General features: G+C 43.7%; 1 protein-coding gene across 3 annotated transcripts; it reads right to left on the bottom strand.

Moving 5' to 3' along the window:
* Nucleotides 1-98: 98 nt before the first annotated feature.
* On the bottom strand, nt 99-22,175 carry ADPRHL1 (ADP-ribosylhydrolase like 1). Of its 3 annotated transcripts, none has more exons than XM_063149912.1 (8): nt 21,722-22,173; nt 17,820-17,984; nt 12,681-12,806; nt 9,983-10,123; nt 6,830-6,957; nt 2,865-2,997; nt 1,626-1,779; nt 99-120 (listed from the first exon to the last, which is right to left on the bottom strand). In XM_063149912.1, exons 1-8 carry the CDS (start codon nt 21,933-21,935, stop codon nt 114-116), a joined length of 1,068 nt encoding a protein of 355 aa, XP_063005982.1. In that variant the 5' UTR covers nt 21,936-22,173; the 3' UTR covers nt 99-113. The 3 variants fall into 3 exon arrangements, with proteins under 3 accessions (XP_063005982.1, XP_063005981.1, XP_063005983.1); XM_063149911.1 differs by lacking the exon at nt 99-120 and adding an exon at nt 321-402 and having other exon boundaries at nt 21,722-22,175; XM_063149913.1 differs by lacking the exon at nt 99-120 and having other exon boundaries at nt 864-1,779; nt 21,722-22,171.
* Nucleotides 22,176-26,027: the final 3,852 nt, after the last annotated feature.

The raw sequence follows: 26,027 nt of genomic DNA, 5'->3' as shown, positions 1-26,027 counted from the left end.
CCTGCTCCTGGGGCTGCCACACAACATCTCAGTGATGATTCCAGCAAGGGCTTACACGGAAAAAGGCGTAGGAAAGTACTCATGTATTTTTAGCTATCTTTTTAAAACACAGTTCAGCAGCTGGAGAAAGACAGGAGAAACCAACACCACGTAGGCAATCACGCATGGTGGAAATTAGAAAGTATTACGTAGGTCTCACTTTCTGAACTTCTAAAGTAAAACATGAGGTTAAATGTGGGAACAAATTTTGAGCTCACTTCTGCATTATTTCATTGAGGATTCCATATTTGTGCCTGTGCTGCTCTTTGGGGGCGTTAGGATCTCCTTCATCAAGCCTACTGTTTGCTTTGTTTATGGCATGCAACTTCTAACCCAATTGTAGTTTCCTGGTTTTCTTGAAAACTGAGAAAATAAAAGAAAAAGGAAAAATGAAAAGAAGGGGGAAAAAATGGAAAGGCAAAGGGAAAGGAGAAGAAAACAGGATGAAAAAGGACAAGAAAAAAAATTTTAAAAGAAAAATGAAAAAACTTAGAAAAAAGAAAAAAAGAAAAAAGAAAAAAGAAAAAAGAAAAAAGAAAATGAAGAAAAAAATGTTGAAATATAACTTGGAGAGGAAAGGTGAGATGAAGCCAGGCAAGGAAAGGAAAAAAAGAACAAAAGATAATAAAATGAAGGGGAGGGGAAAGGTAAAGCAGTTGTAACTTTTCTTCTTGGGGTTTTCATGGTGCTCAGACTTGTGAAATGTATCACAGCCTAACTGTTGACCTATTACAACTGCTTGAAGACCTCAGCCAAAAATTCTGATACTGATACAGCAACATATAATCTGTTCAATCTAAAAATAAAGACTGATACTTAGAAAATAGTGCAAGATTAATTTATTTACAAATATTTCAGCCAGTTATATTTTAGAGAAACTTTTGTTCTGAAGACTGAAGAAGAATAAAAACATAATTCAGAAATTTTAGACACATTGATCAGAAATTTTAGACACACTGATGCTTTGCTTGTTCCTTGGAGGTATTTTTAGTGTTGGCTTTTCCTTTTTTGGAAGCTTCTAATGTAACAATACCTTACACCACAGTGCTGATACAGGGATCAGTGATTCATTAGAAGCTAATCCATGAGACATTAGGTTTACAAGTGTCACAGACACATTAGATTTGAGAACAAGGAGGGACACAGTGGTGAAAGGATTGTCAAATATACAGAGAATATCCCCGTGAGTGGGTACTACCATTAGTTTTGCAAGAAAGCATTAGTTCTGAAAATTAATTTCATATGTGTAATTACTGGAAACAGCTGTTTAAGAAGTGGTATTATAGCAAGTTAGACTGAAATCAGTCAAAAGATGTTTTATTTCTTTTTTGCCATTTGAGGTTTAAGCAGCACTCCTTATATTTAGAAATCCCTAAATCTGTAAAAAACCCACAAATATCATGTATATCTAATCAATCTAATAATTCTAATCAGTCTAATAACTCAGCTATCTTCACTTGCACGCAATGTACATAGAGCTCTTCAGACTAACTCAGGGCTACCTCCTTCACTATGAATGCCAGTCAGATATCTACAGGGTTTGATATAATCTTTAGAGAAAGAGAAAATGGCAGAAACTGCTTTACTTTTCCTCCACGGAGAGCCGGTAAAGGTTCTCGCCCAAGAACTCGAGCCTCTCCCGTTGTTCCAGGTCCTGGTACAAGCCCTTGGGCACCTTGCTCAGGCCGTAGACCAGGCCGAACAGGCAGCCCGCGATGGAGCCCGTGGCCGCGCTCTCCCCTGCAGGGTCAAACACAACCGCAGTGCTCTCTTAGTGCCACCTTCGCACACAGCCAAACACTGCCCTGCCGGGAGGGGGAGCATTCCACACTGATGGAGGGAGTGTTCCACACGTATTCCAGCATATGGAGTGCAGTGGGGATGTGTTGGGTCAGTCCTAAAGGCCTAGGATGCCTCAAGCAAGAGAGTGGTGCCAAGGCAAGCACATGGAGGTGCCACTGTGGTGTGCACTCCTGGGCTGGCAGCTGACTTGGTTTGGGAAGATCTGCCCCAGCACAGCAGCACTTGCAGGCAGCTAACCATTGCTAAGAACAAAGGAGGGAATAATAGCTCCAGGGGTGTCTACTATACAACAAAGGTTCTGGACTGGACAGTGTCTCTTCCCTATGCACAGCACAGTGCAGGCTCTAAAACATCCAGCCCTGCTGAGGAGCCCTGGTGCTCTGTGCATGCAGTGCCTGTGGGTTTGTGCCTGCCAGGGTCTGCAGTGGGGACTGTGAGCTCTCACCACGGTGTTGGGGCAGGTGAGAGACCCAGAGCCTCTGCAAAGGGCCCACACCACAAAGGGAGGGAGTGGGTGATTCAGGGCTGGGGTCCTACCCCCCAGCTATGCTGGCCCTCCCAAAAGCCCAGCAAGATGCATCTGCTATTGAGAAAATTCCCTCTCACAAAGCTGTAGAAGTACTTAATTGTGTGCCTCCAAGTGCTGGATTTTATCTGGCTGGCACTTGTTTGGGTGCTGTATTATTTTTCTCCCTAACTTGGTTTCATTACATGCATATAAAAGGTTGTTTTGCCAAAGGTGCCCACGTTCTGCCAGCATCTGTCAGCACTTTAGAAAGCCATACTGGACTTAGACCTCATGTACCTCTGGTGGAAGAATGAGATGTAGATGGAGCAGCATTTGAGAAGTGCTGTAAATGGCTTGTGTGGCAGCTGCTGCCAGAAGAATGGGGTTTAGAGGCTAAAACCAGAGGTGACAATGTTACAGACAGCATGGCAGATTGGACAACAGAGGCAGCTGACAGCCAGGGGGGCTCTATCCCAGCCCTGGCAGGGGCAGGAGGCACAGCAGGGAACCTCACCTCCGTGGAACATGGAGCGGTTGCAGAGCTCTGTCCAGTCCCCCCCACAGCCCATCAGGGCGTCGTAGGCGATCATGGGGGCGTCGTGGCCTCGCCGTCCCCCCCGGCCTTCAGAGCTCCAGCGCCGGTACGTCTGTGGAGACACAGCTCAGTCAGGGCAGGGCACTGGAGCTGCAGGCCTGGGGCAAGGCCATGCCAGGCTGGCATCTCCCCTGCTCAATGGGGAGGGCTCCTAGGGCTGGGAAAGGGCAGCAGGGGCTGTGCTGTGGCTCCTCTGGTGCGGCGTGGGATGAGCCACAGCGGCAGCTCCAGCAGTTCTGGTGATGCCCGGTATAAGCCTGCACCCCAGCTTAATGCACCAGGCCAAGAGGCTGGTTTAAGCAAGCCAGAAATGCCAAAAAGTAGATCAAGACAGATTTCAAGTTCACATCCTAGAAATTCCTTGTCATATAAAAAAAATACAGTTGGTAAGTGTAGGGGGCTACAGTATAGGTAAATGAAGGTGGTATAGAAAGTAATCTACCCCCTAAAGATTTTCAGCTGAGCCAATTACTAAGGATTAGGTGCAGGCCTGATGTTAACAGGCCACACCTGTATCCAATCAGAAGAGTGGATTCCACTTATAAAAGAGTGGGTTGAGGGAAGTGGAGTCAGTTGGTTGCTGTGAGGACAAGGAAGAGTCAGTGCCTAGAGGAGCTGCCTACAAGAAACATCAGGGAGATATGGAACTCTAGCAATATGGAGCCCTTGCTATGCAATGATAATAGAACCCCTGCGCTATATGACAACAGGTAAGGACACGCTTCATCAGTCCTCTTACTGCCTCTGGGAATATTCTCAGCTCCTCTTATCACACATTTGCACATGTTTCAATTAGCCAAATTTTCATGGGAGGTGAAAATGTTCTGATCCAGTAATTTCTTTGGGGCCTTCATTTCAGACTATGTGATTCAAGTCCCTTTCTCTTTTTCTTGCCAAGCTGTGGAGAATGTAAGAAAATAAAGATAGTGCAGAAGGTAGTCTCACCCCTGAGGAATTGCAGCTGTGCTAATCGCCAAAGATTAGGAACACGCCTGCCCTTAATAGGCCACAGCTGTGTCCAATAAGAAGAGTGCTACAAAAGAGTGAGTTAGCTGGTAGAGCTGAGAGTTGGAGTTTGTTGGTTGTGCTGTGAAGAGCTGCCTGTGAGAAATCACTGAGAAGGTATGGGAACTTTTGCAATACTATGACAACATCAAGCCTTTTCTCTCCTCTTCTAAAAGTAGTTGTTGAACAAAAGGGAAAATAATTTGCAAATGTAAAAAACAGTCCTTCCTTAGGAGAAGAAGGCAGGACAAAGAGCTCCAAACCCAGTTTGGAGATTTGCAAAGGAAAATTGGATTTTCTCTAGAGCAGATACTTCCATTCCCAAATTATCTCAACATGAAGAAATTTGTAGTTAAAAAATATTGCCCTATGAAGAAATGGGCAACTTTATTTCCTGAAGTTTAACTTACATCATGGCAAGTTGGATGTTCCTGGTTGGCTGGCTCTTGGCTTCTGCATCAAGTGTGAAGAGCTGGCATTTCTCTCTATTAACTTTCACCTGACCTATTTCATACTTGGTTGAGATTTATCTACACTTACATCAAACATGCCAGAGTGCAGCTTCACTCTATTTCTTTCTTTTTTTTTTTTTTTCTTTTTACAATTTAGAGGGATTATTTATGCCTGTATGCCATCCTCTGCCTGATGCAATTTTCCAGCCCTATTGCTGCAGTTTGGATGCTGGTGGAGCAGCACAGACACTTTCAATGCTACCAAAGGCAGGAGGGCTCAGCACAGAGGGGCTATTCTGGGTGTGCAGCCAGGCTGCTCAAGTGTCACCCCAGTTATTCCTGCTCATCCCTGATGCTCTGCACATGTCTGATGTCATCTTGCCTTGCTGAAACAGCTTTACATTGCAGATAGCTGTCCTGGGACTGAACCTGGCAGGACTTAACTGCCCCAAGGCAGCACTTCCCAAACTGCTTCATTCTCCTCTCAGCTCCAGCACCCTTGTGCAGCCCTGTGCTGTGGCACCAGCCCAGCTTCCCTTGGGTGGGCCAGCAAGGACCTGGGACTTGGATGGGGTGTAAGCATGGACTCTCCTGCTGAAGGCACTGAGCTGCTGCCAAGCCCAGGAGGTAATTCACATCTCCCCTCATTGCTGTCAACCTCTGCCACCAGTAATTACAGCTGCCTCTGACTTCCCCACCCTTCAGGAACTGACCCTCTGCTGGCTAGCCCTCCTTTTCCATAGTTTTTTTTTTTTTTTTTTTTCCCACCTTTCTGGGTTCTTTCTCAATGCTAGGTTAAGCAACTTCATCTTAAGGGAACAAGGTTCTTATAATCTAATTGTCCTGGATGTCTTTGGTTTCTTTCCTCCTTCACTTTGTAGCACACTGTGTCCATCACAGGAAAGTGAGTCAGGTGAGTATTTTGTTTGCAGAGCCAAGGCTGATCCCACATGTTGAGCAATGTCTGCCCATTCACCATATATCTAGCATCTTCCAAAGGCACATCGCTGAAAAATTATATATGGCAGCTTCTAGAGAATATGGCCTTTGCTGCTAAACATTTCAGGGTGTGATTTCTTTTTGGGAGGGAAATTGCCTTTGAAATGTGCTTGGATCAATCCAAGCCACATTTGAGGGCTTCACTTTCACATACAGCTGGCAGAAAGGTGCACCTGGCCAAGCAGGAACACATGTGGTGATCTGTGGGCAAGGGTTGTGCCAGACACTGGTGCTCTGCATGTGGAAAGGCTACTGGCTGTATTCCCAAACACAAGGGGACAGCTAGTCTGGAGGGAAGGCAAAGGGAGGGCACTCTTGGGGAAAAAGCAGGCAAAGCAGTTACCTTCTCCTCATCTATTCTTTCCATAGCTGCTAGTACACTAATAAAGTATCTTATATCTGCCTGATGGGGGAGTTTAAGGCTCAAGCACCATTTTTCCTTTCTTGTTTATCAAAATACATAGCTCAGTAGGCCAAAATAGTTGGGCTAGGGTAACAAAGGTAAAATTTGCTTTTGCATTAGAAGTTCATACAGTTCCCTCTTGAAATGGTTATGGGAAATTGCTGTTTGGTTTAATCTCTCCTAAAGCTCTGCGGAGACTTCAGTAGTACTGGAAGGAATATAAAGCTAGTAGCAAATTCTTGGCACTGAATTAGTAAAATAAACCTGGAAAGGAATATTCTTTAAACTTAGAGTGAGCAGTTTCTTATTATCCACAGTCAATCAGACTTCATCACCTAAAAATACACAAAGTGGCTCATAAGCATAGAACTATATTTACATAATCTGGAAAAAAGGGATTGATTTATGGCAAAAGGTGTCAAGAGCCACATACTTATTGCTTAGCTGCTAAGTGGAGAGCTTTGGGGGGAGCCAGCCCATATCAGATAGCTGTAAACAGCAGGGAAGAAGACACATTATTTCTCTCCAGTTAACAAGATATAGCCAGCAAAGAAAAGATCATGTACATTATAAAATAGTATCTCATGGAATGTGGTGAAACACCATCTCTCAAGACACTTAAAACTAGCTTGGCACAGACCAAGCTGGCAGCAAATCAATCACTTGGGATGTCTGTCTTCTGCTCAAAGGACCAAAAAATTATAGACTTGTTTGGATTGGAAAAGACCTTTAAAGACCATTGAGTTCCAGTCCCCTGCCAGGAGCAGGGACACCCTCCACTAAACAAGACAAAATCCAGCTTCGAATACCTGAGGGTATTTTCATCAGACTCTGGCCACAGCTCCATTAGGCTTTAATGAGAGCTCCAGGCAGGACATTTGCCTTTTCTACCCTCAGCCTTGGCCCATATTTTGTACCTGCTCAGGTACTACACTGGTACTGTCATCAGTTAAAAAAAGTGGTCTCTTTGAAAATACCTCTGTTGGTTCAGAGCCATCCAAAGAACTTCTGGAAATTGCAGTTACCTTTTCTCTCTCCTCTGCATCATAGTTGGCTGGAAAGACAGGTTGATTCTGATTTTCCTCATTGATTTCTCTCTCCTCCAAATAAAACTGCCACTTGGCTTCAAAGTAAAACCAGTGCTCTTGATATTCTGAAGCAAAAGAAATTAATGATGTAGTATTTCATTTCAAGAACATTTTCAGTTCTACTTTAACATATTTTCAGGATAATGACTGACATGAAACCCCAGGGACTTTACAGTAATATACTGCATATATACTAAGTATGTATGGAGTGAGACTTCTAATTGAAAACAGAGGATGCAATGAAGAAAATACTTTCAGAATTTTGTGCTATTTTAATGTCATTTAATATATATCAAGATGAAATTTTACAAGAATTTTCAGAAAAGCACTCCAAGGAAAAGATATGAGTCAACAAAAAAAATAATAAATTCTTTGTCAGTTTTTATTCCTTTATTATGATTAAAGAATATCTAAAATTGCTTCCACATCCTAAATACGATTTGCCACCTACCTCAGTTATCAATTTTTATTTGGATAAATTCTCCAGTCTTTCTGTTCTATTTGCATCTCATTTATTGTGTGATCATTAGGAAAAAACATAGGAAAGTCCAAAATTCTCATTTGCATATATTGTAATACATATCAAATGTAGCAAAGGGCTAAATAAAATGCACATCTGTTACCTGTGCCTGTAGAAATAAGCCTTTTTAAATAATCATTTGTCTTTCTCCTTTTTTTTCTTTCACTTTGGGGAGTGATCTCTAATCGTGCTTAATGTTTCCTGTGTAAATAAACTTATTAAACTTAGTTTATTTTCAAGCTAATGCTCTGGTTCACTGTTTTTATAAAGGCTTAAAAAGGCACCCAAGTCAGCCACACTGGACTGTTAAGCGCATACCCATGGACCTGCCTGCAGAACTGAGACCTGAGGGAAACCCTGCCTGGCAAGCTGTGGGGTGGGTCAGGAGTTAGAGAACAGAGGGGTGGCCTGGATGGCTGAGTGTGCCAAGGCAAACTAGCAATTTGGGATGGGACTATGGGTGCAAAATAAAGTTTAGCATTCCCTCTTTTCCCTGTGTCTCTCCTGCTTGGCTGCTCAGTGGTGTGTGCTGCAAGGGCTGAGAAGCACGCACAAAGCACAACCAAACCATTCACCTGAAGGATGTAATCTGATTTTGCTTCTTTTCCTAAAATGCCACAGTGGTGACTTTCTTTGGAAATTAAGATCTTTAAGGGACTTTTGTAAAAATCCAAGTGGCTCTGTAGGACCTGAAACTTTTACAAAGTTGTCAGCTGCCAGTGTCCCAGCCAGTGATGAGCATTCAACCATGTGCCTGAGACACCTGGAAATGTCCAGCTGCCCTTTTTCTGAGACTATGACCCAGCTTGGCCTCATTCCATCCACCAGAACCCTAAAAAGGGGAGGTGTTTACAAAAACAGACTGAAAGGGCATTTACAGCCAACAGATCAAGGAGAGCATCTAGATGTATTTATGGCATTTAGAGGAAAACAAATGTAAGCAAAGCAAATGTAAACTATCAACACCCACTAGAGCAGCTGGTTATGACAACTTTTAGAAATGTGAGTGACCTGACCTGTCTGTTCCTTTTTTTGTTGGCTTTTTGGTTATTTGTTTGTGGGCTTTTTTCCCTTATTCCCTCATGACAATAAACCATAAATGTCTCAGAACTGAGTGCTTTCTATGTAGCACCTTAACAAGCAAGGTGCTTGTCCCACAGTATCAGAAATAGAGGGATCAAGCGGCTGAAGGAGATTTCTGTTGGGTGGATCTGTACCATGGCCAGAATCCCATGGCACTACCCCTAGCAAGGCTCTGCACCATCCCTTGAGCCCAGCTGAGGTGGTGGCCACATTCAGGTCCATGGAACCATCTGGCCAGTAATTGCAACTGGATATCAGAGAGGGGTGTAGAGTCAAACTCTCTGTGACATGGATAACAAACTCTCTGTTATCCACGGGGGATAATATAGCTAAAATAGGATTTTCTAAAACTGGAGGACTCTGGCAGGATTTCTCTGCAGCACATCTCAGCAGCCAAGGAGCTTAACTTTAATGCAGGACACTTTTCCCATTACCAAAATAGGATGAAGCTCAACAATACGGGCACTGGCTGGAGGGCATGCCTCAGGAGCCCAGCACACATACCTCCACACGAGGGGTCCTGCTCCACTGGAGTGACAGGGACCTGCTGCAAAGCCACTCAGAGAGAAGCTTGATCACATTAATCCTGCACCTGCTCCTCATGGGTCTCTGCTAAAAAAATCCTGGTGTGCAATGAGGCACAGATGAAAACACAGGGTCTTTCAGAAAGCCTTCCCGGAGCTCCTTTCAGATTTTAAAGCAGCAGCTTTTCTTCAGGGGTTAATTTTAATTTCTGAGTGCTCTTGAGTAAAGATTTCTATAGAATTCAGTCTTTTTCAACAGCTGTCCCTTAATCTCTTACCTGGATGTTTCCATGGAACGATACTCATCGGTCCACGGCAGGTCTCACCAAACATCATTTCCTGGCAAGGGGGGACTAAGGTACCTTTGCCCCAAAGACCACATGCATAGCAATAATAAAGTGGTAGTATCAAGTTCAGTAGTTGGGTAACACTTAGTTGTTTGAAACAAATCTGTTCAGAAAAGCAACAAGGCAAATCTGAATTGTGGTCAAAAGCCAACTCTTGGTCAGGAGGCATCTCAGGTGAAATTTTCCTGGTATGATGAGGAGTGGCAGTGGTTCTCCTTAAGGAAGATGTTGAACTGCACTAATTGATGGAAAGCAGCTGAATAATTAATCTCAGCAGTCAGTTTGCCTAATGACCTGCTAAAAATAATTTCCTTCCTCCCCCCTGCCCAGCAATCTCTGAAGATTCCCTGAAAATAAAACTGTGCAGTAGGGCATGGTCTTTGCTGCTTTGCTTTGTATTTTTGCTACCAATACACCAGGGAACTAACTGGTGGTAGAAGAAGGTGGCACCACCTGTGAAGGGCTTACTTCTCTGAGCAGAGAAAGCAGCAGGACAACCTCTGGAGGGAGAGGGGGGAAAGCAGAAAGGTGTAAAGACTAGGGAGTGACATTTCTTCAGTGCCTTTCCAGCTAAAGATAGCCTTAAGAAAATAAACATTTGATCCAGCGTTGGTACCTGCCATGTGACGAATGGTCTTCTTACAGTATTCTTCAGCCATGGGCACAACCTTCATCATTTCTCTGCCCCACTGAGCAAGGGGTTTCCCTTGTATTGCATATGACACAAAGAGAGCTGTGCAAAGGGACCCTAGGAAACCTGGAATTCACAAATAAAGATGATTACCAGTGTGCATCTGTGCTGATACCATCCTTTTGTCCTTGTTTTTCCTCTTAAAATCACCAGTGGAATGCCTCATGGCTGTCAGGTAGATTAACAAATGTACACAACCCCTCTCTGCCTGTTTGCAGCCTGGCTTGTGGCATGTCGAGATTATTGGCTATTGAGTGCTGCCCCTTGGTTTGCGACTTATCTTACATGGAAGGGAGCTTCTGTTCTCAGTGGTGTAATGTGATAGAAATTGAGGTAGGGGTCAAAAATAAACATCATCTACCAATGGGATACTGAAAATCTTCTAATTGAAGTCACATGAAATAATTGACTTGTACAAAGTGATTCAATTACAGGCTATATCAGCTTGTTTACAGCATCATCCAGTTTAAGAGTTGTCGTTGCTAGATCTGACACTATTTCTGGCTCATTTAACTCTAAGAGAACAAACCCATGTCCCCTTAGAAGAAGGAAGAAATTGTCTAAGGAAGACATGCTTGTCCTCTACTTTGGTCACAAATATTTCAACATTTTAAATATTACAAATGTTATAACTGTTGATGGGCACTCAACACTTCCATGACACCAGAAACACAGCTCATTTCTTGTATTTGTCCTCTTGGCATTCTGGCAAGGGCAAAAAACCAACCTGGTGCAGTGTGCAAAAGAGGCTTAAGAAAACCAGTCAGTCATTTAAATAAATCCTAGCTGAGCAAAGTATTGATGCAGGTTCTTCTCTCAGTGCATGGGTCCAAAAGTGTTCACTCATGCATAGAGGTAATCATGAATTTTGTGTGTTTTGCTGAAGATAAAACAAATTATCTTAGGAGGTGACAAGCCTAGATGAGGTGTTTACTAATTCCCTCTGCCACAAGACTTGCAATACTGGGTCAGGCCCAAAGCACATTCAGCTTGAGTCCCATAGATGTTCTCATAAAGAATAGCCCGTGTAGACCCAGCCCAAAGGGTCTCACACATAAACAGCATTTAGGCCAGATGCCACAAAGATCCTTGAAGGCCACGTTTACTGTGAAGGTGGCAGCAGAGGGTTTAGATTGTGAATCAAAGGGCTAGCAGGGGGCAGGGGACAGCTCACTCAGAGGGTGGCAGAGGCTGGGGTGTGCCCTGAAGGTGTCCAGGGGCTGGCAGTCTCCTCCTGCCCCCTCCCCAGGCTGCCCACCCCCTGTAGCTGTCACCCTGCTGTCCCTGCTCACGGCAGCCCTCACAGAGCCTGCTGCTCCTCTCTGGGGAAGAAAGCACACCTGGGCAAGGTGTCTGCCTCTGTAGGACAGAGGGAAGCCCAGAGTGAAGTGGTTTGGCTTCTCCATTCCCCTGAGCAACCAGGCTAGTTTTAGGGGCCATTCTAATTACACGGCTTGTTTGATTTTGACAAGACAGCCTCTTTGCCTGGTCTCCTTTGAACCCAGGCATACTTGTGGACTTTGCAGCGGCCTGTAGCAGCAAGGTCTGAGGCTTCACTGTGCATAACAGGGGCAAGTATTTCCTTTGTCTTCGTGTTTCAGTCCCAACTGACACACTTGTTGGGTATTCTGAGTTTGAGTTATGAGGATCACAACTGACATTTCCCTGACACGTTTCAGGATGGCAGTGAGGTGCGTGGGGTCCTTCCACCCCTCTCCTTCCTGCCTTCCTGCTGTGCTACTTGTTTCTTTTCCCAGCTGAAAACTCCTTCTGGATGTAATTTCTCATTGTATGGAAGGTGTCTGACAACTTGGATCCACCTTGCTGCCATTTTCTGGGTCTCATAAGCCCTTTCTGACATGAGGGACACAGACTACAAGCAGTTTTATGGCTGCTCATGCACCACAGACTTTACATGCCAGCCTAATTTTCTGTTTTGTTTTGAATGCTTTTCCCTAATTTTATGGCATCATAATGACTTTTCTGAATGCTTCATAGCACTGAGTGTGTTGAACATATCACCATTCATTATGGTTTTATTTGTTGCTGTTTAAAACAGACAGAATGAATACGTGTTTACATAGCATAACATTATCAGACTGACAGACCTGAATATTAAAAACAATATTAAATATGCTTATTTAGGTTTTGTTTAGAAAATGTTTCAGATTGTGTCCTAAAATATGTGGAGTTAGGATTTTTTGGCTTACTACCTTTACCTATGGTGATTGGATATGACAAAACCTGCCAAGAGAAAAATGTTGTTATCCCCTGAACCATAAATTTGCATGGTAACAGTGAGTCATCTAGATATACATGAATCCTAAAATTTGATCGGGGGAACTAACATGAATATGCTTTGGACAAGGCAGGTTATGTTTACATTTTGGGATTTTAGGAGAGAAAACATCTGTGCTTGAGGATGCTGTAAGCATAATATACAAGCAAATATATAAGCCTACATAAGTAATATATACATGCATGTATCAACCAAGCAAAGTTCAAACTGAGGCCTTGAAGCCTGCAAAGCAGAAGTGGGTTAACCAGGGGAGTTCACAGGAGCCATGTCAGTCCCTGCAGAAGAGCAAAGCTGCCTGAGGGGATGTCAGAGTGCAGGCATTACCTGTGGGATGGTTGTGAGTCATTCGTCCACACTCAATGCTCACTTCAATGAGCGACTCCAGCCTTTCTGGCTTCCAGTATCGCATCCCTAAACACATGGCTTTTGTGGAGGCTCCAAATCCAGAACCTAGAGCAAAAGGATAACACCATGCATTTAAAAGGAGACTGATCTCACACAAATATGTTGATAAAATGTGAGACAAGTGAACTTCATTAATTCAGTTCATGTGTGGGAAGGGAACTTTCCTGGGAATGGGAAATTACCATGCAAAATGAGTTACAAGTTTTGAAAATTTCTTGTGAGGAATTTTGCTCCTACACAGTCGTTCTGTTTTTACAGGAATATGCCAGTATAATCAAGTGCTATGAAGACCACAGTTAGCTCAGAAAGCCGTGTGCTCTCTTGTTCACAGGACTTATTTCATCCAAACTCTCATCCCATCTTCATTCATTTTTGGCTGACTTCTGTTTTGCTTGCTCTGGGAACCCACACCAGAAAGAGAACTTGAGAAACAGATACATTTCCACACACCCTTATTTTATAGTTGTAAACACAATTAAAACACTTCACATGAGCTTCACAGTTCACCTTTCAATTTTAATGCCTCACCAGTTTCTGCTACGTACAAAAATAATGTGTCCAAAAGAAACTAAAGGCTACCGAGCCAAATCCTACAGTTAGGCGATGTCACAACTGAAGTTTCTCATGCAACCTGAAATTAGTGCTTGTTGTGCTACAGCCTACACTTAGCAAGCTTAGTCTTGGGAACTTCCACCCCCATGTAGTACAAAATTTGTTTATTGAAGAGCTAATTCAGAATTACTTTTAATCCTTAGCACTGAATGTGTGATCCCAGGTGTTCAACTTTTAAACACTTCATTGAATGGAGTTAAACTTACTAATGAGTTTCTCTGCAGTACTTATCACAGTAATTTTAGGATCCCGGAGAAGTTTTAATGAGCTTATCTTCACCAGGCACCAGTGAGGTGATTATCTCCTCTTTGCAGCTGGTGAGCCAATGCCCAAAAAAGCATTAACTCATTGCAGGCAACCACCCTGAGATGGATAGGCTTCTATTTTTCAAAGTACTTGGCATTTTTCAGAGCTGTCTTTGCTCAATCACACTTCCCAGTGACCTTGGGAATAGCTGAGAGCAATCAGCATTTCTCTTCTAGGTTCCTGGAAGATAAGGGGCATATTTATGCCACCTAATTTTAGCTTGTGTGAACCTGCATTAGGAGCCCACTCTCCTTGTCTTTCCCAGGCAGGCAGCATGGAAAAGGCAGCATGTCCATTAGTGAGTATGATGGCATAGTAGGAGCAGCTCGGGGGCCAGAGTGAATTGAAGCAGCAGATGCCAAGGAGCCAGGGTCACAGCTTTCAGTCACTTATCTGGAGAAGAGCCCTCAGCTGCTTCACTGGGCTTTGTCTGCTGTGACAGCAAAGCACCAGGGGCTCTTTTGGAACATCTCTTGCCATCAAGTCTCATGCCAAGTGGCTCCAGCTCCAACGTCCTAAGATTATGAGTGTAATCCAAGTGGAGTAGTGGGGGTGGCAGTGAGATCTGCTTCAAACCAAACTGAAACCTGAGCCAAACTAACATAAGCCACGTACTGGCATTTCCACGTGCAATATCTGAATTTCTCTCTTATGAAAAGAGTTCTTCCTCTCCCCTAGAGCAGCTCTCCAGGAGCAGATGAAACTGTCTGCCCAGCCCACAGATCACATGGAAACCAAAAGGAAGAGTCAGGAAGGAAATCCAATCTCCCAGGGCACCACTCAACTGGGAGAAATATCTCCTGCTTGCAAGACCAAGCTCTTCATTAAATCATCTGCTGCCATAGAGTAGCAGATGAGTGTTCACTGTGCAGACCTGGTTTCTCCAAAGGACACAGTCCATGCTGGATGTCCAAGAGGGGAGGCTCTTGCACTACACAAAGCTGCTAATTAAATGACATCTCTCAGTATATCCAAAGTGGAAGATGTACTACAGTAATCTGACTGCTGGTCTGGAGGAGCTTGTCTTTGCCACTTCATTGCCTTCCTATCGTCTGGGAAGTTCCATTAAAACCTTCTGCAGAATTAGACAAGTAAACTTGGTAACAAAAAATTCCATCACATGGAGCAACATTAAACCCATACAGAGCTGCAGGGCGCTAAATCCCATCTCTCACATCTACCATTTGAACTGAGAACACAGGGACAGTAAGACTAGTCCAAGCAACAGGAGTGGCACGTGTGACAACGTAAGGACTGTCCTCCATGATCAGACCAAAGGTCAAGCCAACTTATCATGTCTGACAATGAAGAGGATACTCAAGAAAGAGTAAAAGTCACATTATCCCCTTGTACTAACTAAGCTGCTGACAATTTGTCTCCCTGATCCAGGAGGCAGCTGGCTATTCATCTTTCTGCTTAAAAACCCTTGAAGGATTTCCCCTGGGTGAATTTGCCCAGCTTGTTTTCAAACTCACATGAACTGTAGCATGTGCAAATTGGCATTGGAAAATAGTTATGCAGTTTATGTAGGTGTTGTGTGAAGTCCTTTTTTTTTTTGTCTTGCTTTGAGCTCATGACCTCCAAGTTTCATTAGAAGTCTCCTGAAGTTGCTGTCCTGGAGGAGACAGTGAATTTTTGCTGTACCTATCCGTTTCCCAGTTATTTTCCTTTTCATTCATGCACTACATTATTCTTTTTTAGTATGTCATACCTCAGTGTGATTTTCTTCACTCAACACATGTAGAATAACAAAGATTAGGGTAATGGATGCTAAGCCCTGAAGAGGATGTGCCTTTTGTGATGACAGATCATTCTGCATGAAAACTTAGAGCCCAGCACCTTTATCTCCTGTGCATCTGCAGCTTAACCTTCTCTTCAACTTTCCCCTCACTTTCCTCAGTTTTCCTCACACTTTTCCCTCATGGTCCTCTGCCAATACCACCTGCAAAAAGTTCTCAGATGCTTCCAGGAGGCCCAGAAGTTGCTTCTACAGCTGCAAATAAAGACCTGCTTGGATGCAGCAGTCTCAGCCTGAAATACATGTGATACAGGTAGGGCCCAGCTATTTGACCCACCATTTGACTGGCCCTCTGCAGTCACTCCAAAAGCAAATATCTGGCTCAGGGGGTACTACCTTATTTAAATTTTAGTTCCAGTTCTATAACATCAATTATTCTCTTCTGAAGAATTGGAAGCTTTGGCACTGGGTCAAAACATTTTAATGTGTCTCAGAAACAGCAGACTCACCTGCATCAAAACTTTAAACGAGTACTTACAGACAAACAGAGGCAAACTCTTAATGGAGAGAATTTTAGCCTTGTGCTTATCGTGTTGTAAATTGTAAACAAGCTCTTAAAATGGAAGGTGTTAGACAATCTTGGGCAGGTTTTCTGGTGGTCACAGGAATCTCATCAGCCTCTAACATAATCCAGGTATCTCTGCAATGAGTGTGGCAACGAGCATGACATGAGGTGGTAGAGACACATAGGGCAATTTGACTTAGGGATTTAGTATGCTGACTAAACCCACAAGAATTTGAGCAGAGAAGCATCCATAAGCAATGCAAAATTACCTAAGATAAGTCCATGAATGCTGGCACATGAATTATTGCTGGAAGCAAGATAAGATAGAATGCCCACAGCAAATCAGCCTGTTGGTTCCAGCCCATCCAAAATATAGTCTGAGTGCTAGGCATGCAATCCCAGGCATTCAATGCCTGTGGCATGGTTTTGCCTCAAGAAGAATTTTGTGCAAATTCAATTAAAAGTTAATTATGTCCATAGCACCATTGGGTCCCATAGAAAACAGAACATCTTCACTTCAGGTTCTTCTGCTCTCAGGGTGAAAAAAAGGCTTCCTGAAATGTACTGAAAGCTTATTTGTCAGACCAGATGGAGAAAGTGGCTTTTAGCTGCCAGATCTCAAGGAAGGAATTAATTTTAGATTCTTCTAGCCCAGAGTATCCCCAAAGGAGATAGTCCATGGAAAGCTGGGGAGGAGGAAGGCTGAAAGAAGACTGGTAGCTCCAATACTGCGGTGGATCATGAGTCCACTGCAACAGCCATACTCAACTGCTTGTCAAACAATGTTAAGAGCTACCTGGGGCCAACAGCAGCTCCCACCATTATTTTCCCCAAATTTTATCCACTGTCAGTCACAAAACACATAACAACTGCCAAAGGGGCACTTTCTCAGTTCTGGCTGGCTGATAGCGGGGTGGGAAGAATACACCCTTTTCACTCCCAGCAGCTGTTGAGAGGAGCAGGGGTCAAGTGAGAGATGCTTTATTCGTCAGAGAAAACTGGCTGCAGAGACCCAGAAATAGCCATGGCACTGTGCCACCGGGTCTTTGCCATGGTGTGGCATCAATAGGCAGTTCTGTTGAGGCAGTGTGCTCTGCAGTGGCTGAGTGTCACACCATGGACACAGCCACCATGGGTGTGAGCTGACACCGTTTGTGGCTGTCTGGGTTCCCCCTCTCTGATGATGGGGTGTCTCTACAGGATTTCAGTATGAATAGCTCTGTGTGTGTATGTGTGTGCACAGAGCTGTGTGCACGTTATTTACCTTTAAGTAGAAATTTTATTCATTGCAAAAGTTAATTATCATAAAGGGAAAGAAAGAGAGGGACAGGCATAGGTAAACCAGGGTAGGAATATTAGGGACTATCAACAAAACAATCATAGTTGTTAGCAGGGCATCCAAATGGAGAGAAGTCTCTGCTTTCCATTCAGTGAACGTGTTGGTGCTCTAGCAATTTACAGGCTTGGCATTTTGTTTCAGATCTGGTTTAACTGAAAAGATCCAAGTCTACAAATGTTTAAAGGAAAAATGGCAGAAAATATTTCTTAAAATAACCATTAAACTCAAGGACAAAGATCTGGACCCTGAGGCACAGAGCCAAGGACAAAGTCTCTTTAAATAGATGTTAAAGAGGGAGGGGTTTGCTTACAAGAGGACACAGTGCCCTACAGAAGGAATTCTTGGCAGATCTCTTGTCATCCTCAGGCAAGCATGGAAACGTTTCAGGGGTAGTGGCCTTTGATGTCAGGGGAAAAGGAAACAATTTCCATATAGCCACAAACACAGAGAGCATGCACTATTCCAGCCAGGCCCTCTACAAGGAAAGTGGTACTGTACCCTTTTCATTGAAGGGTGTGTGCCAGGCCAGGAGGTGGTTGTCTGGCTTTAGCTCCCTGCAGCCCTCGATGGTGGCGGGGTCCGGCCGCCGGCCCGAGAGCTTCTCCACAGCATCCACGTAGCGCTTCACCAGCTCGCGGTACAGGTCCTCCAAACACCAGTAATCTGCCCAGAGCAGGGAAGAGAAGGTTGTTGTGTGAAGGCAGAGGAGCACACAAACATGCAAACAAGCTCACCGTGCATTTGAGAAATATTCCTGTTTCCACTCCCAATATACTGAGTCATGCTTCTGGTGCCGCTGTCACATTTTTACACAACATGACAGCAGGCTGGAGGGACAATGGTCTTGACTCTCAGCTCTCATCTTCCTCTTCTTTTCTTTCCACATTTAATTCCTTCACAGGCATGATGAAGCACTCTGTTAATCAACAGTAGCTGCTGAGGGCCTTTATTTAAGCTCTGTGGTGTGAAATCATTACAGAGGTGATCAACTGTCAGGTGACAGAGTGGCTGCCATGGGCTCTGGGTAAAGCCAGATGTGGCTGGCTCAGCCCCTGCCTTTACAGACATGAATCCAATTTAAAAATGAAAGTCTTTTTTTTTTTTTTAATTGCCACATTACGGAATCACTTTAAGAGATATGTATTACTAGATAAAAAAACAAATTGCAATTTCCTTTTTTAAATTTGTATGTTATATGTATTTTGTCTAAAATTTGTAAGTCTTTCATGCAGGGTTCCAAATATCTTATAATATCATGAACAGTGAGGTTTTAAAAAAAATACTGTAAAAATCAGTAAGAGTAGTAAATCTCAACTGCCTGAGGTAGTTTCCAGCACATAAATTTCTCTCTGTAATAAGTTCACTAATAACATCTGTTTATAGATTGTTTTTACAAAGTCCTACAGTCTTGCCTAAGGAGGAACCTTCCCTCTGTTAAACATAGACTCTTCAGTATTGCTGCTCCTCTCAGCTGATGTTGTCTGTTGTTGGTCTTGAAGAATCCTGAAAACCTTCCACTGGCATCTATTACAGCTGTGCAATCAGTGGGAACAGAGGCCAAAGGGATTTATCCACTTATATATTTTCTGCATACTTAGAGAAACCCCATTTAATACTTGGTTAGTTGCACAGGTTGAATGGCACAGCAGGGAGAGTTCTTCTAAAAATATCTTCATTTTGTCAGAGATGGTGAATTCCGGAAATCCACAATTTAACTTAGGGGAAAGTTTGGAGTCCCAGAAGCAAGAGACATTCTGAAGTACCAGTTATGGAGGCAGGCAGAAAAGAAGATGAAGAGCAGAACAAAGATTCCTCTTGTTTCACATGAAATAATACCCTACCAGTTACACTGGCCATCCCACATAACATCCCTGAAGAAACAAGACATTTTCAAGCTGCCAGCTCTTTCCAGATTTAGGAGTCAGGTGTCACAGTTTATCCAGGTGGGAGCCAGGAGCAGGGTTTATGCCTGGCAGCTCCTGCAGAAATCTTGTCCCCAGAGCACAGAGTCCCTGTGCTCCAGCACCTCCAGGCTGTTCAAGCCCACCATAGCTCCCCATGCCTGGAGCCAGATTGCTGTCTCAGCTATCAATAGGACAGGTTCTTTCTTTAGAAATAAACTCTTATTTTTTTTTTTAACCCATGTGTAAGCAAGAGAGGAAAATGACAACGCTTTTGTTGTTACAGAGGTAGTTTTCCTGCATTTGAGGATGCTGTCCTTGTTCCTCCTTATAGAACAGACTCCTCCTGGGAGCAGATGTTGTGTCTGTCCTTCTTTGTCAGATCAGCCTTTCAGTCAGGGCACACGGTGGATTTGGGGAGCAGCAGCTCAGTCTGCAGCAGTGCCCACAGCCCAGGCTGCTTGTGGCCATGCCCCTCCTGGGCTGTTCTCCTGGGATGTTCTCTGTGAGCTGCCAAAGCGCTGGCCAAAATCCCTTCCCCAGGTGGGAGCAGCCTTTGCCTCTCACACAAGCCTGCCCCTTGGCTGCTGCCTCAGCCTCAGGCTGGGAGCTCCCCGAGGAGTGCCCCGACAATGACTGCAGGACTTCATGGCTTTGAGGGCAAGTTTCAAGTTTGTCCCAGCCTACAAATATCCTGCAACTGCAGGTGAGTGTCTGGGGAATGCTGTGGCCAGCAGGCAGCCAGCCAGGCAAACAGGGTGTGCAGGGACAGGGCAGGGAATGACAGATATTTGTATTGCTTATTTCCCTGCCCTTTTTTTTAAAATCTGTTTCCACAGCAGCAGGGGTAGGTCCCCAGGGCTCGTGGCAGATGCCTTCAGCCTCACAGATGTTCACCTTCTTCAGCTTCACTCTGTTGATGAGGGTGATTTGGCACCTAGGCTGGGCCATGAGCAAGCCATGGGGCTTTTTTGCATTCCCCATGTCAGGAGACACTGCTGTGGGCAGGAGTGGTTCTTGTTTCCCTTGTGGGAAGCAAGAGAAGGACTTGTTTTATCCCACTCACCAATGCTGCTGTGAAATGCGGATTTTTTTTTCTAAAATTCCCTACTCCATCTTGCTGTTTCCTCTCCAGCCCATGAAAGCACCTTTTAAAAATGCTTGTCTGACCAGGTGAAAGAAGTGAGAGTGTAGGATAAACACAGTCAATGGAAAAAGTAGTTTAAACTATTTTCTTTAGAGCAATTTACAGGCTGCTATACTTAAGAGAAGAATTATTGTTTTACTGTTGTTCTAACTGACTTGATTACCCAGAAGTTATGATTTTAGAGGGTTCAATAAGCAAGAAACATATGATACGTATTTAATCATAGCCTATATTCAGAAATATGCTAGTCATCTTTTTTCTTGATAGGCTGACATCTTACTCTTATCTTTAGTGTATTAGCTATCCCTTAAACCATTGGTTAGCTAATAGCCAAGTATGAAGTGTCCTACACACTCTTCAACTGATCTCTACCTACTAAATTTAGAGCAGATTGGAAGCAGGCAGATAAAGGAGTGAAACACTAGCACAAAGGAAACCTCATTGATGTGAAGGATACTCTGCTACACTGGGAGCTTCTGCTACTCATAGTTATCCAGTGTTATGGATTTTGAGAAAAATCAGGAATGCTTTTACAGAGATTTAAGAAAAATTGAATCATTCTGAAGAGGCAAAATATTGTTGAGCGGTCACTGTCTTCTGGTGCACTTTCTATGCCAGATCTCGCCAGTCTCAGAAAGCTCCAGTTTGATGGGTAAGGTGTCAACACAAGCACTTCTCATCTTAAAAACACTACCCCCATCTCAAGAAAAAACAAATGTTCTTTCTCAAACATTGTGATTTTAGAAGACATCTTAATAACTTCCACTATTCTGACAGATTTCATTATAAATACAGTGTGTTAGGATACTTTTTGGACTAAAGACATGGAGCTCTCCTTATAAAATAAATAAGCTTTTACAGATGTAACCCTTTGTTTGAGGGGCAGCAAAGAGGAGACAGCACTAGTGCTTTTAGCCTGAGAGAGGTACTAAGGTAACTCTACTCCAGCCTGGACACGAACATGTGAAAAATGCACTCGGAGGAATTCTTATCTGTTACAGAAGACTCTCTAGTAGCTATATTATTCCCTGATGTACTCCAGCATACAGATAATCTACTTGTCAATTAGTTTGTTATGCTGGACATGTGATATTTGTCTTTTACCAACTGTATATCTCTGGGGAAAATATAGGAAGAGCCTGTCCATGCTCCAGAAATAAAGATCCCCCAATCTGTGAGAGGGTCACAGGATTGTGCTCATGGAGCAGCCAAGCTAATGCACATTCTTATTCACAAAAGCAGCATTTCTGACACGCTTTCTCATGATCTCCCCAGCAATCAAGCTTATTCTAAGAATGCAGCAGCTCCACAGCTCCTCTGCAGCCCGTGGCCGCTGTTCCCGCCGTACCTACCTGTGATGACAGCCTCAGCTGTAGCCATGTGCATGAGCGTGTTGTCACTTACTGGCCACTTGTCAGGAGACAGCACCAGGTTCTCGAGCCCTCCGATTTCCTTCAGCTCCTGCTGGATTTTTGCTCCTAAGGCATTGTTTTCGCGGGAGAAATTGCGATAACCGAGAGCATCCCCTACCCCAGCCAGAACAAGTGCAGCCTTAAATTTATCCATGCCCAAGGCACTTCCCACTTTCCTTTTGCCCGAGACAGCCACCGAATCTCGATCTTCCTTTGTTCCTTTGCCTTCTACTCAGCTCCCCCGACACTTTATATCAGCCATTGTGTCACACCAAGAGCTCTCTCTATAAGGCAAGGACTTCCTTTTCTGGCTCTGCAGATGCCATCTCTTGTCTGGGACCCGACAGAGAGGAAATATTTCATAACCCAAGGATTTTGCAGGGGCTTTGTTCAATGAAACTGTAAGAGCAGAACTGCAAAAGCCTTGTTTCTGCAACCCAGCTTAAAGCAAGCCTGGAGATCCTTAGCCCTACCCAGCCAAAGTAACTCTACACCCAGAAAAACAGATGCCTCCACAGGGGTGCTCATTTATTCAACAACTTGTAAATTAATATTTCTCCTTCTGCCCATTTCTGATATGCTGAAGTCAGCCTCCCTCTCAGGGACTAGTCAGAAGTAAAGGCTATTATAAAAGCAGTCTTCCAGGCTCTGCACAATCTAGAAGGAGGGATTAAGCAGTAAGAAATCAGGTGAAATGCAGATAACCTCTCCCATTTCTAATTACACCCTATGGCGATATTTTGTTAACAGCTTTCTTGTTCTGTTCACCTAGTACAAGAATGTTCTGCTAATTCACTGCACCCCTGGATAAACACTGAGCAAAACAACAACTTCAATTCCATGCCTCTTACTCCCTGGCAAAGAGTGACTTTTTCCTAAAGCTGAGGTCAGTCCACACTTCGACTCTGGAAGGAAACTATTTTCAAAGATGTATTGAAGTGGCATCCTGTGAGTCTAATAAAATCCGAAAGACTCACAAATTACTACTGCATTACAGACAGAAATAGAAATGTAAGTATAAACATAGAGAGGTAAACAGAAAGCACTGATTGACTTGACTGTAATTTTGATAACTGATACCAGGGGAAAGGTCTTTGTTTTATTTGATCTTTTCCAGAGGGCAGTACTGGTTGCTATTCAGATGGAAAAGGCCAGCAATGTAAGGGATGCATCATCTTAGCACCCAAAACAACAAGTTAATAAGCAATAAGTTAATCACGGTCTGAGGTTTTGACCTGTGTCGAAATATCTCTGTACTTAATGGATTTTCAGCACACACAGAAGCATTGCCATGCCTGCTCTACATTAGAAGAAATAAAGGGCCCAAATGGTGAAATAGCTTCTGTTAGTGCACTCTTGTTCTAAAAATGGGGATTGGTTAACAGAAGTGCTGAAAAGGACATTGAGAGTTTTCATTGCTAGAAAGTAACACTACCGTGCTGAAAAAGCAAAAAAAAAAAAAAAAAATTTAGAAAAGGAGAAAAAGAGGACAGTTATGCCTTAGGGACCAGAGGATATGCAGGGATAAGCATGGCCAGCCTGCTCTAGGGCTGGCTTGCCCCAGGTGGTGGATGCCAGCCCTGTGTGGGGCAGGGGGAACAGCCTCAAGTCCCACAACCAGGGCATTTATGCAACACAGAGGTAATCTTAGAGCCACCCCTGCTCTGCAGGTTGCCTCACGTTCCACGTGTCTGGAAACAAACACTAAAAATGGAAAACCAAGGCCAGGGCATCTTACAGAACACACCAGGCAGAAGCACTGAGGTTGACATCTCTGTTACAGGTCCCTCCACCCCTCTGTGGCACACACCTGCTCTCTGTCCCTGCATAGCATCACGGTTTGGAGGCACGTGGGCATTTGAACTTGCAAAGCAAGGACAGGAGGAATCACCTGCTGAGGCACTGTGCTGAGCTAGGAAGGGCCTCATCAGATGGAAGGTTCCTCCCTGAAAATGGGCAAAGCTATTCTTAGTTTTCCATTTATCTTTTTCTTCCAAATGTAGCTGGCAGTTGCACTGCCCTTTTGCCTCCCATAGACTTCATTCTGTTGCAACACAACACACTCAGCTGCTCAGAACACAGCCCAAATTAGGTATAAGGCTGTAATAAAAACCCAGAGAAAATTTCAGAGGAGTTCTATTTCTCAACTCTGTAAAACAGAACATGCAGTGAAGACATTTTTATATAATATTTTAATTACACATTATCTCCTTTTCATGTGGTACTTCCAGCTACTGTGAGCTTTCTGAGCAGAAGTAGGCTAAACACACTAAACTACCCCTACTCCCCACGAAGGAGACAATTGTAAAATATACCTGTAAGTCTTAAACAGAAATAAAATACAGTAATTCCATGAAGATGGGTAACTACTCACAATAGGAAAAAAAGAGAAGACCTGAGCAGAGCTGGCAAAACTATTTGGTAAATCATATTAAAATGCATCTTTGGTGTCTTTTCATTAGTGTACATATGACACCTTTTAGATGGGGAGAATCCATAAAAAAAGGAATGGGAAGGCAGGACAGAGAAAAGGCTTGTCTGTGTTGGTACACACTGTTGTTTCAGCTCAACTGCCTTTGGAACCTGAGGAGAAAACATGAAGGCAGCCTGTGGCAAACGTGGCTCCTGTGCCTTCTCCAGCAGAGGGAAGTGCATGGGTGGGCTCCAGGCCCAGGACAGAGCCTGTGCAGGCTGCAGGTGCTGAGCTCTGCTCCGAACCAAGGAACTGGCAAATGGAGCTGGACTGACACTGTGTCCACACAAATCCTTTTGAAGTTAAAAGAGGACTGCACCCCAAATGCTTCCACCATGACTGAGTGTGTGATCCTTTGCCATTCAAAGGCACTTGGCAGAGAAATGCTCTTGATTCCAAGTTCACCCATCCAAAGGATGCAGAGCCATATCCAGGAAAAGCAAGGTTGATACCAGGTGGGTGCCAGACTTCTGACAGAGCTGCATTTTTACAGCTCTTGGAGTGAAGGATTTTCCTTGAGCATCAGGATCATTCCTTTAAAACACATTCATTGAGATCCAGGAAAAAAAAAATAAACTGGTTTTACTCAATTCTTTAACAATGGAGATGAATTATTTCCATACAGCTTTACACCACTGCCTTGAAGGAAAAAAATCCTTTAACACCACTGGATGGAGTTCTTTACTGTCTTGACAGAAAGCTGAGGTCATGACATGAAACCTATAGGGTTTGCCAAAATAGAGTACTTAACTGGGAAAAGGAGGCACAAAAACCCCCATGGGAATTGGTCAAATATATGCACCAACAAGAGGAAGTATCCCAATGCTCAATCAAAATGTGAATGCCCCTGAATTTCCCCAGCACTTCTCATGAAGAGGTGAACATTGCACCCACTCATCTGAAATAGAGTATGTTCTGCATGTGGTTGTAGAGGCAGCTGCAGTTCAGGTCCCTCTGCTTTTAGTTTAGAACTAAAAAGTTAATTTTAGAGGTGTATCACCTAGTTCTACCCAGCACACTGCAGATAGCAAAAAATTCAGAAAACATGTTTTGCTGAACAGGTTTATGGTTGTAAAAACATGCACTTATTCTCTTTCAGAAGGGCTGTGCCTTTTGGTGAGTGAGATGCTGGCTGGCATCAGCTGAGGGAAGTCAGTGGTGCTGATACTGAAAAGAAAACAGGCTTGCCATGGTTCAACTATCATCTGCAGCTTCACTGCCATAGGAAAAGACAAAACTTGTGCAACACCAAAGCAGTCCATGGTTGGTGAAAGCACTGGAGAAGGATGGCAGATAAAGGACCACTTATTTATTTTGACTTGAACTTTCAGAAGATAATTAATGATAGGTGAATGCATAACTCTGAAAGTCTTTGCACAGATTTCTGAGTATCCTGCTTCTCCAACAGAGCTCAGATCCAGGACTGAGCAACACTTTCCTGCAATTACAGCTCCCACTGCCAGCAGAAACGAATGACACAAACTGGGGAGAGTCTGGTGACCAGCAGATACATGCAGTGAATACAGCACTGCAGCTAAACATGTCAAGCCTCTTAAAAGCTTAACGGTGAGGTGACACAGATGACCAAACCAAATATTTATTAAGGCCATGTAAAAATTAAGGCGTTACATCCTTACCCCCCTTCTGGCTGGTGGAGTGGTAACACAAGAACCAAATAAATGAACCAGAAAACAACAACAAGAAACTCCTACTAGACCCAGACTTCCAAAGCAGAAAACTGACAAGAACCATACAGACATCTCACATACTGAC

The sequence above is a fragment of the Melospiza melodia genome, chromosome 2 (genome assembly GCF_035770615.1).
Source record: "Melospiza melodia melodia isolate bMelMel2 chromosome 2, bMelMel2.pri, whole genome shotgun sequence".
NCBI classification, from domain to species: domain Eukaryota; kingdom Metazoa; phylum Chordata; class Aves; order Passeriformes; family Passerellidae; genus Melospiza; species Melospiza melodia.
Note: the sequence above shows the minus strand (reverse complement) of the source record. Positions and strands in the feature narration are given on the sequence as shown.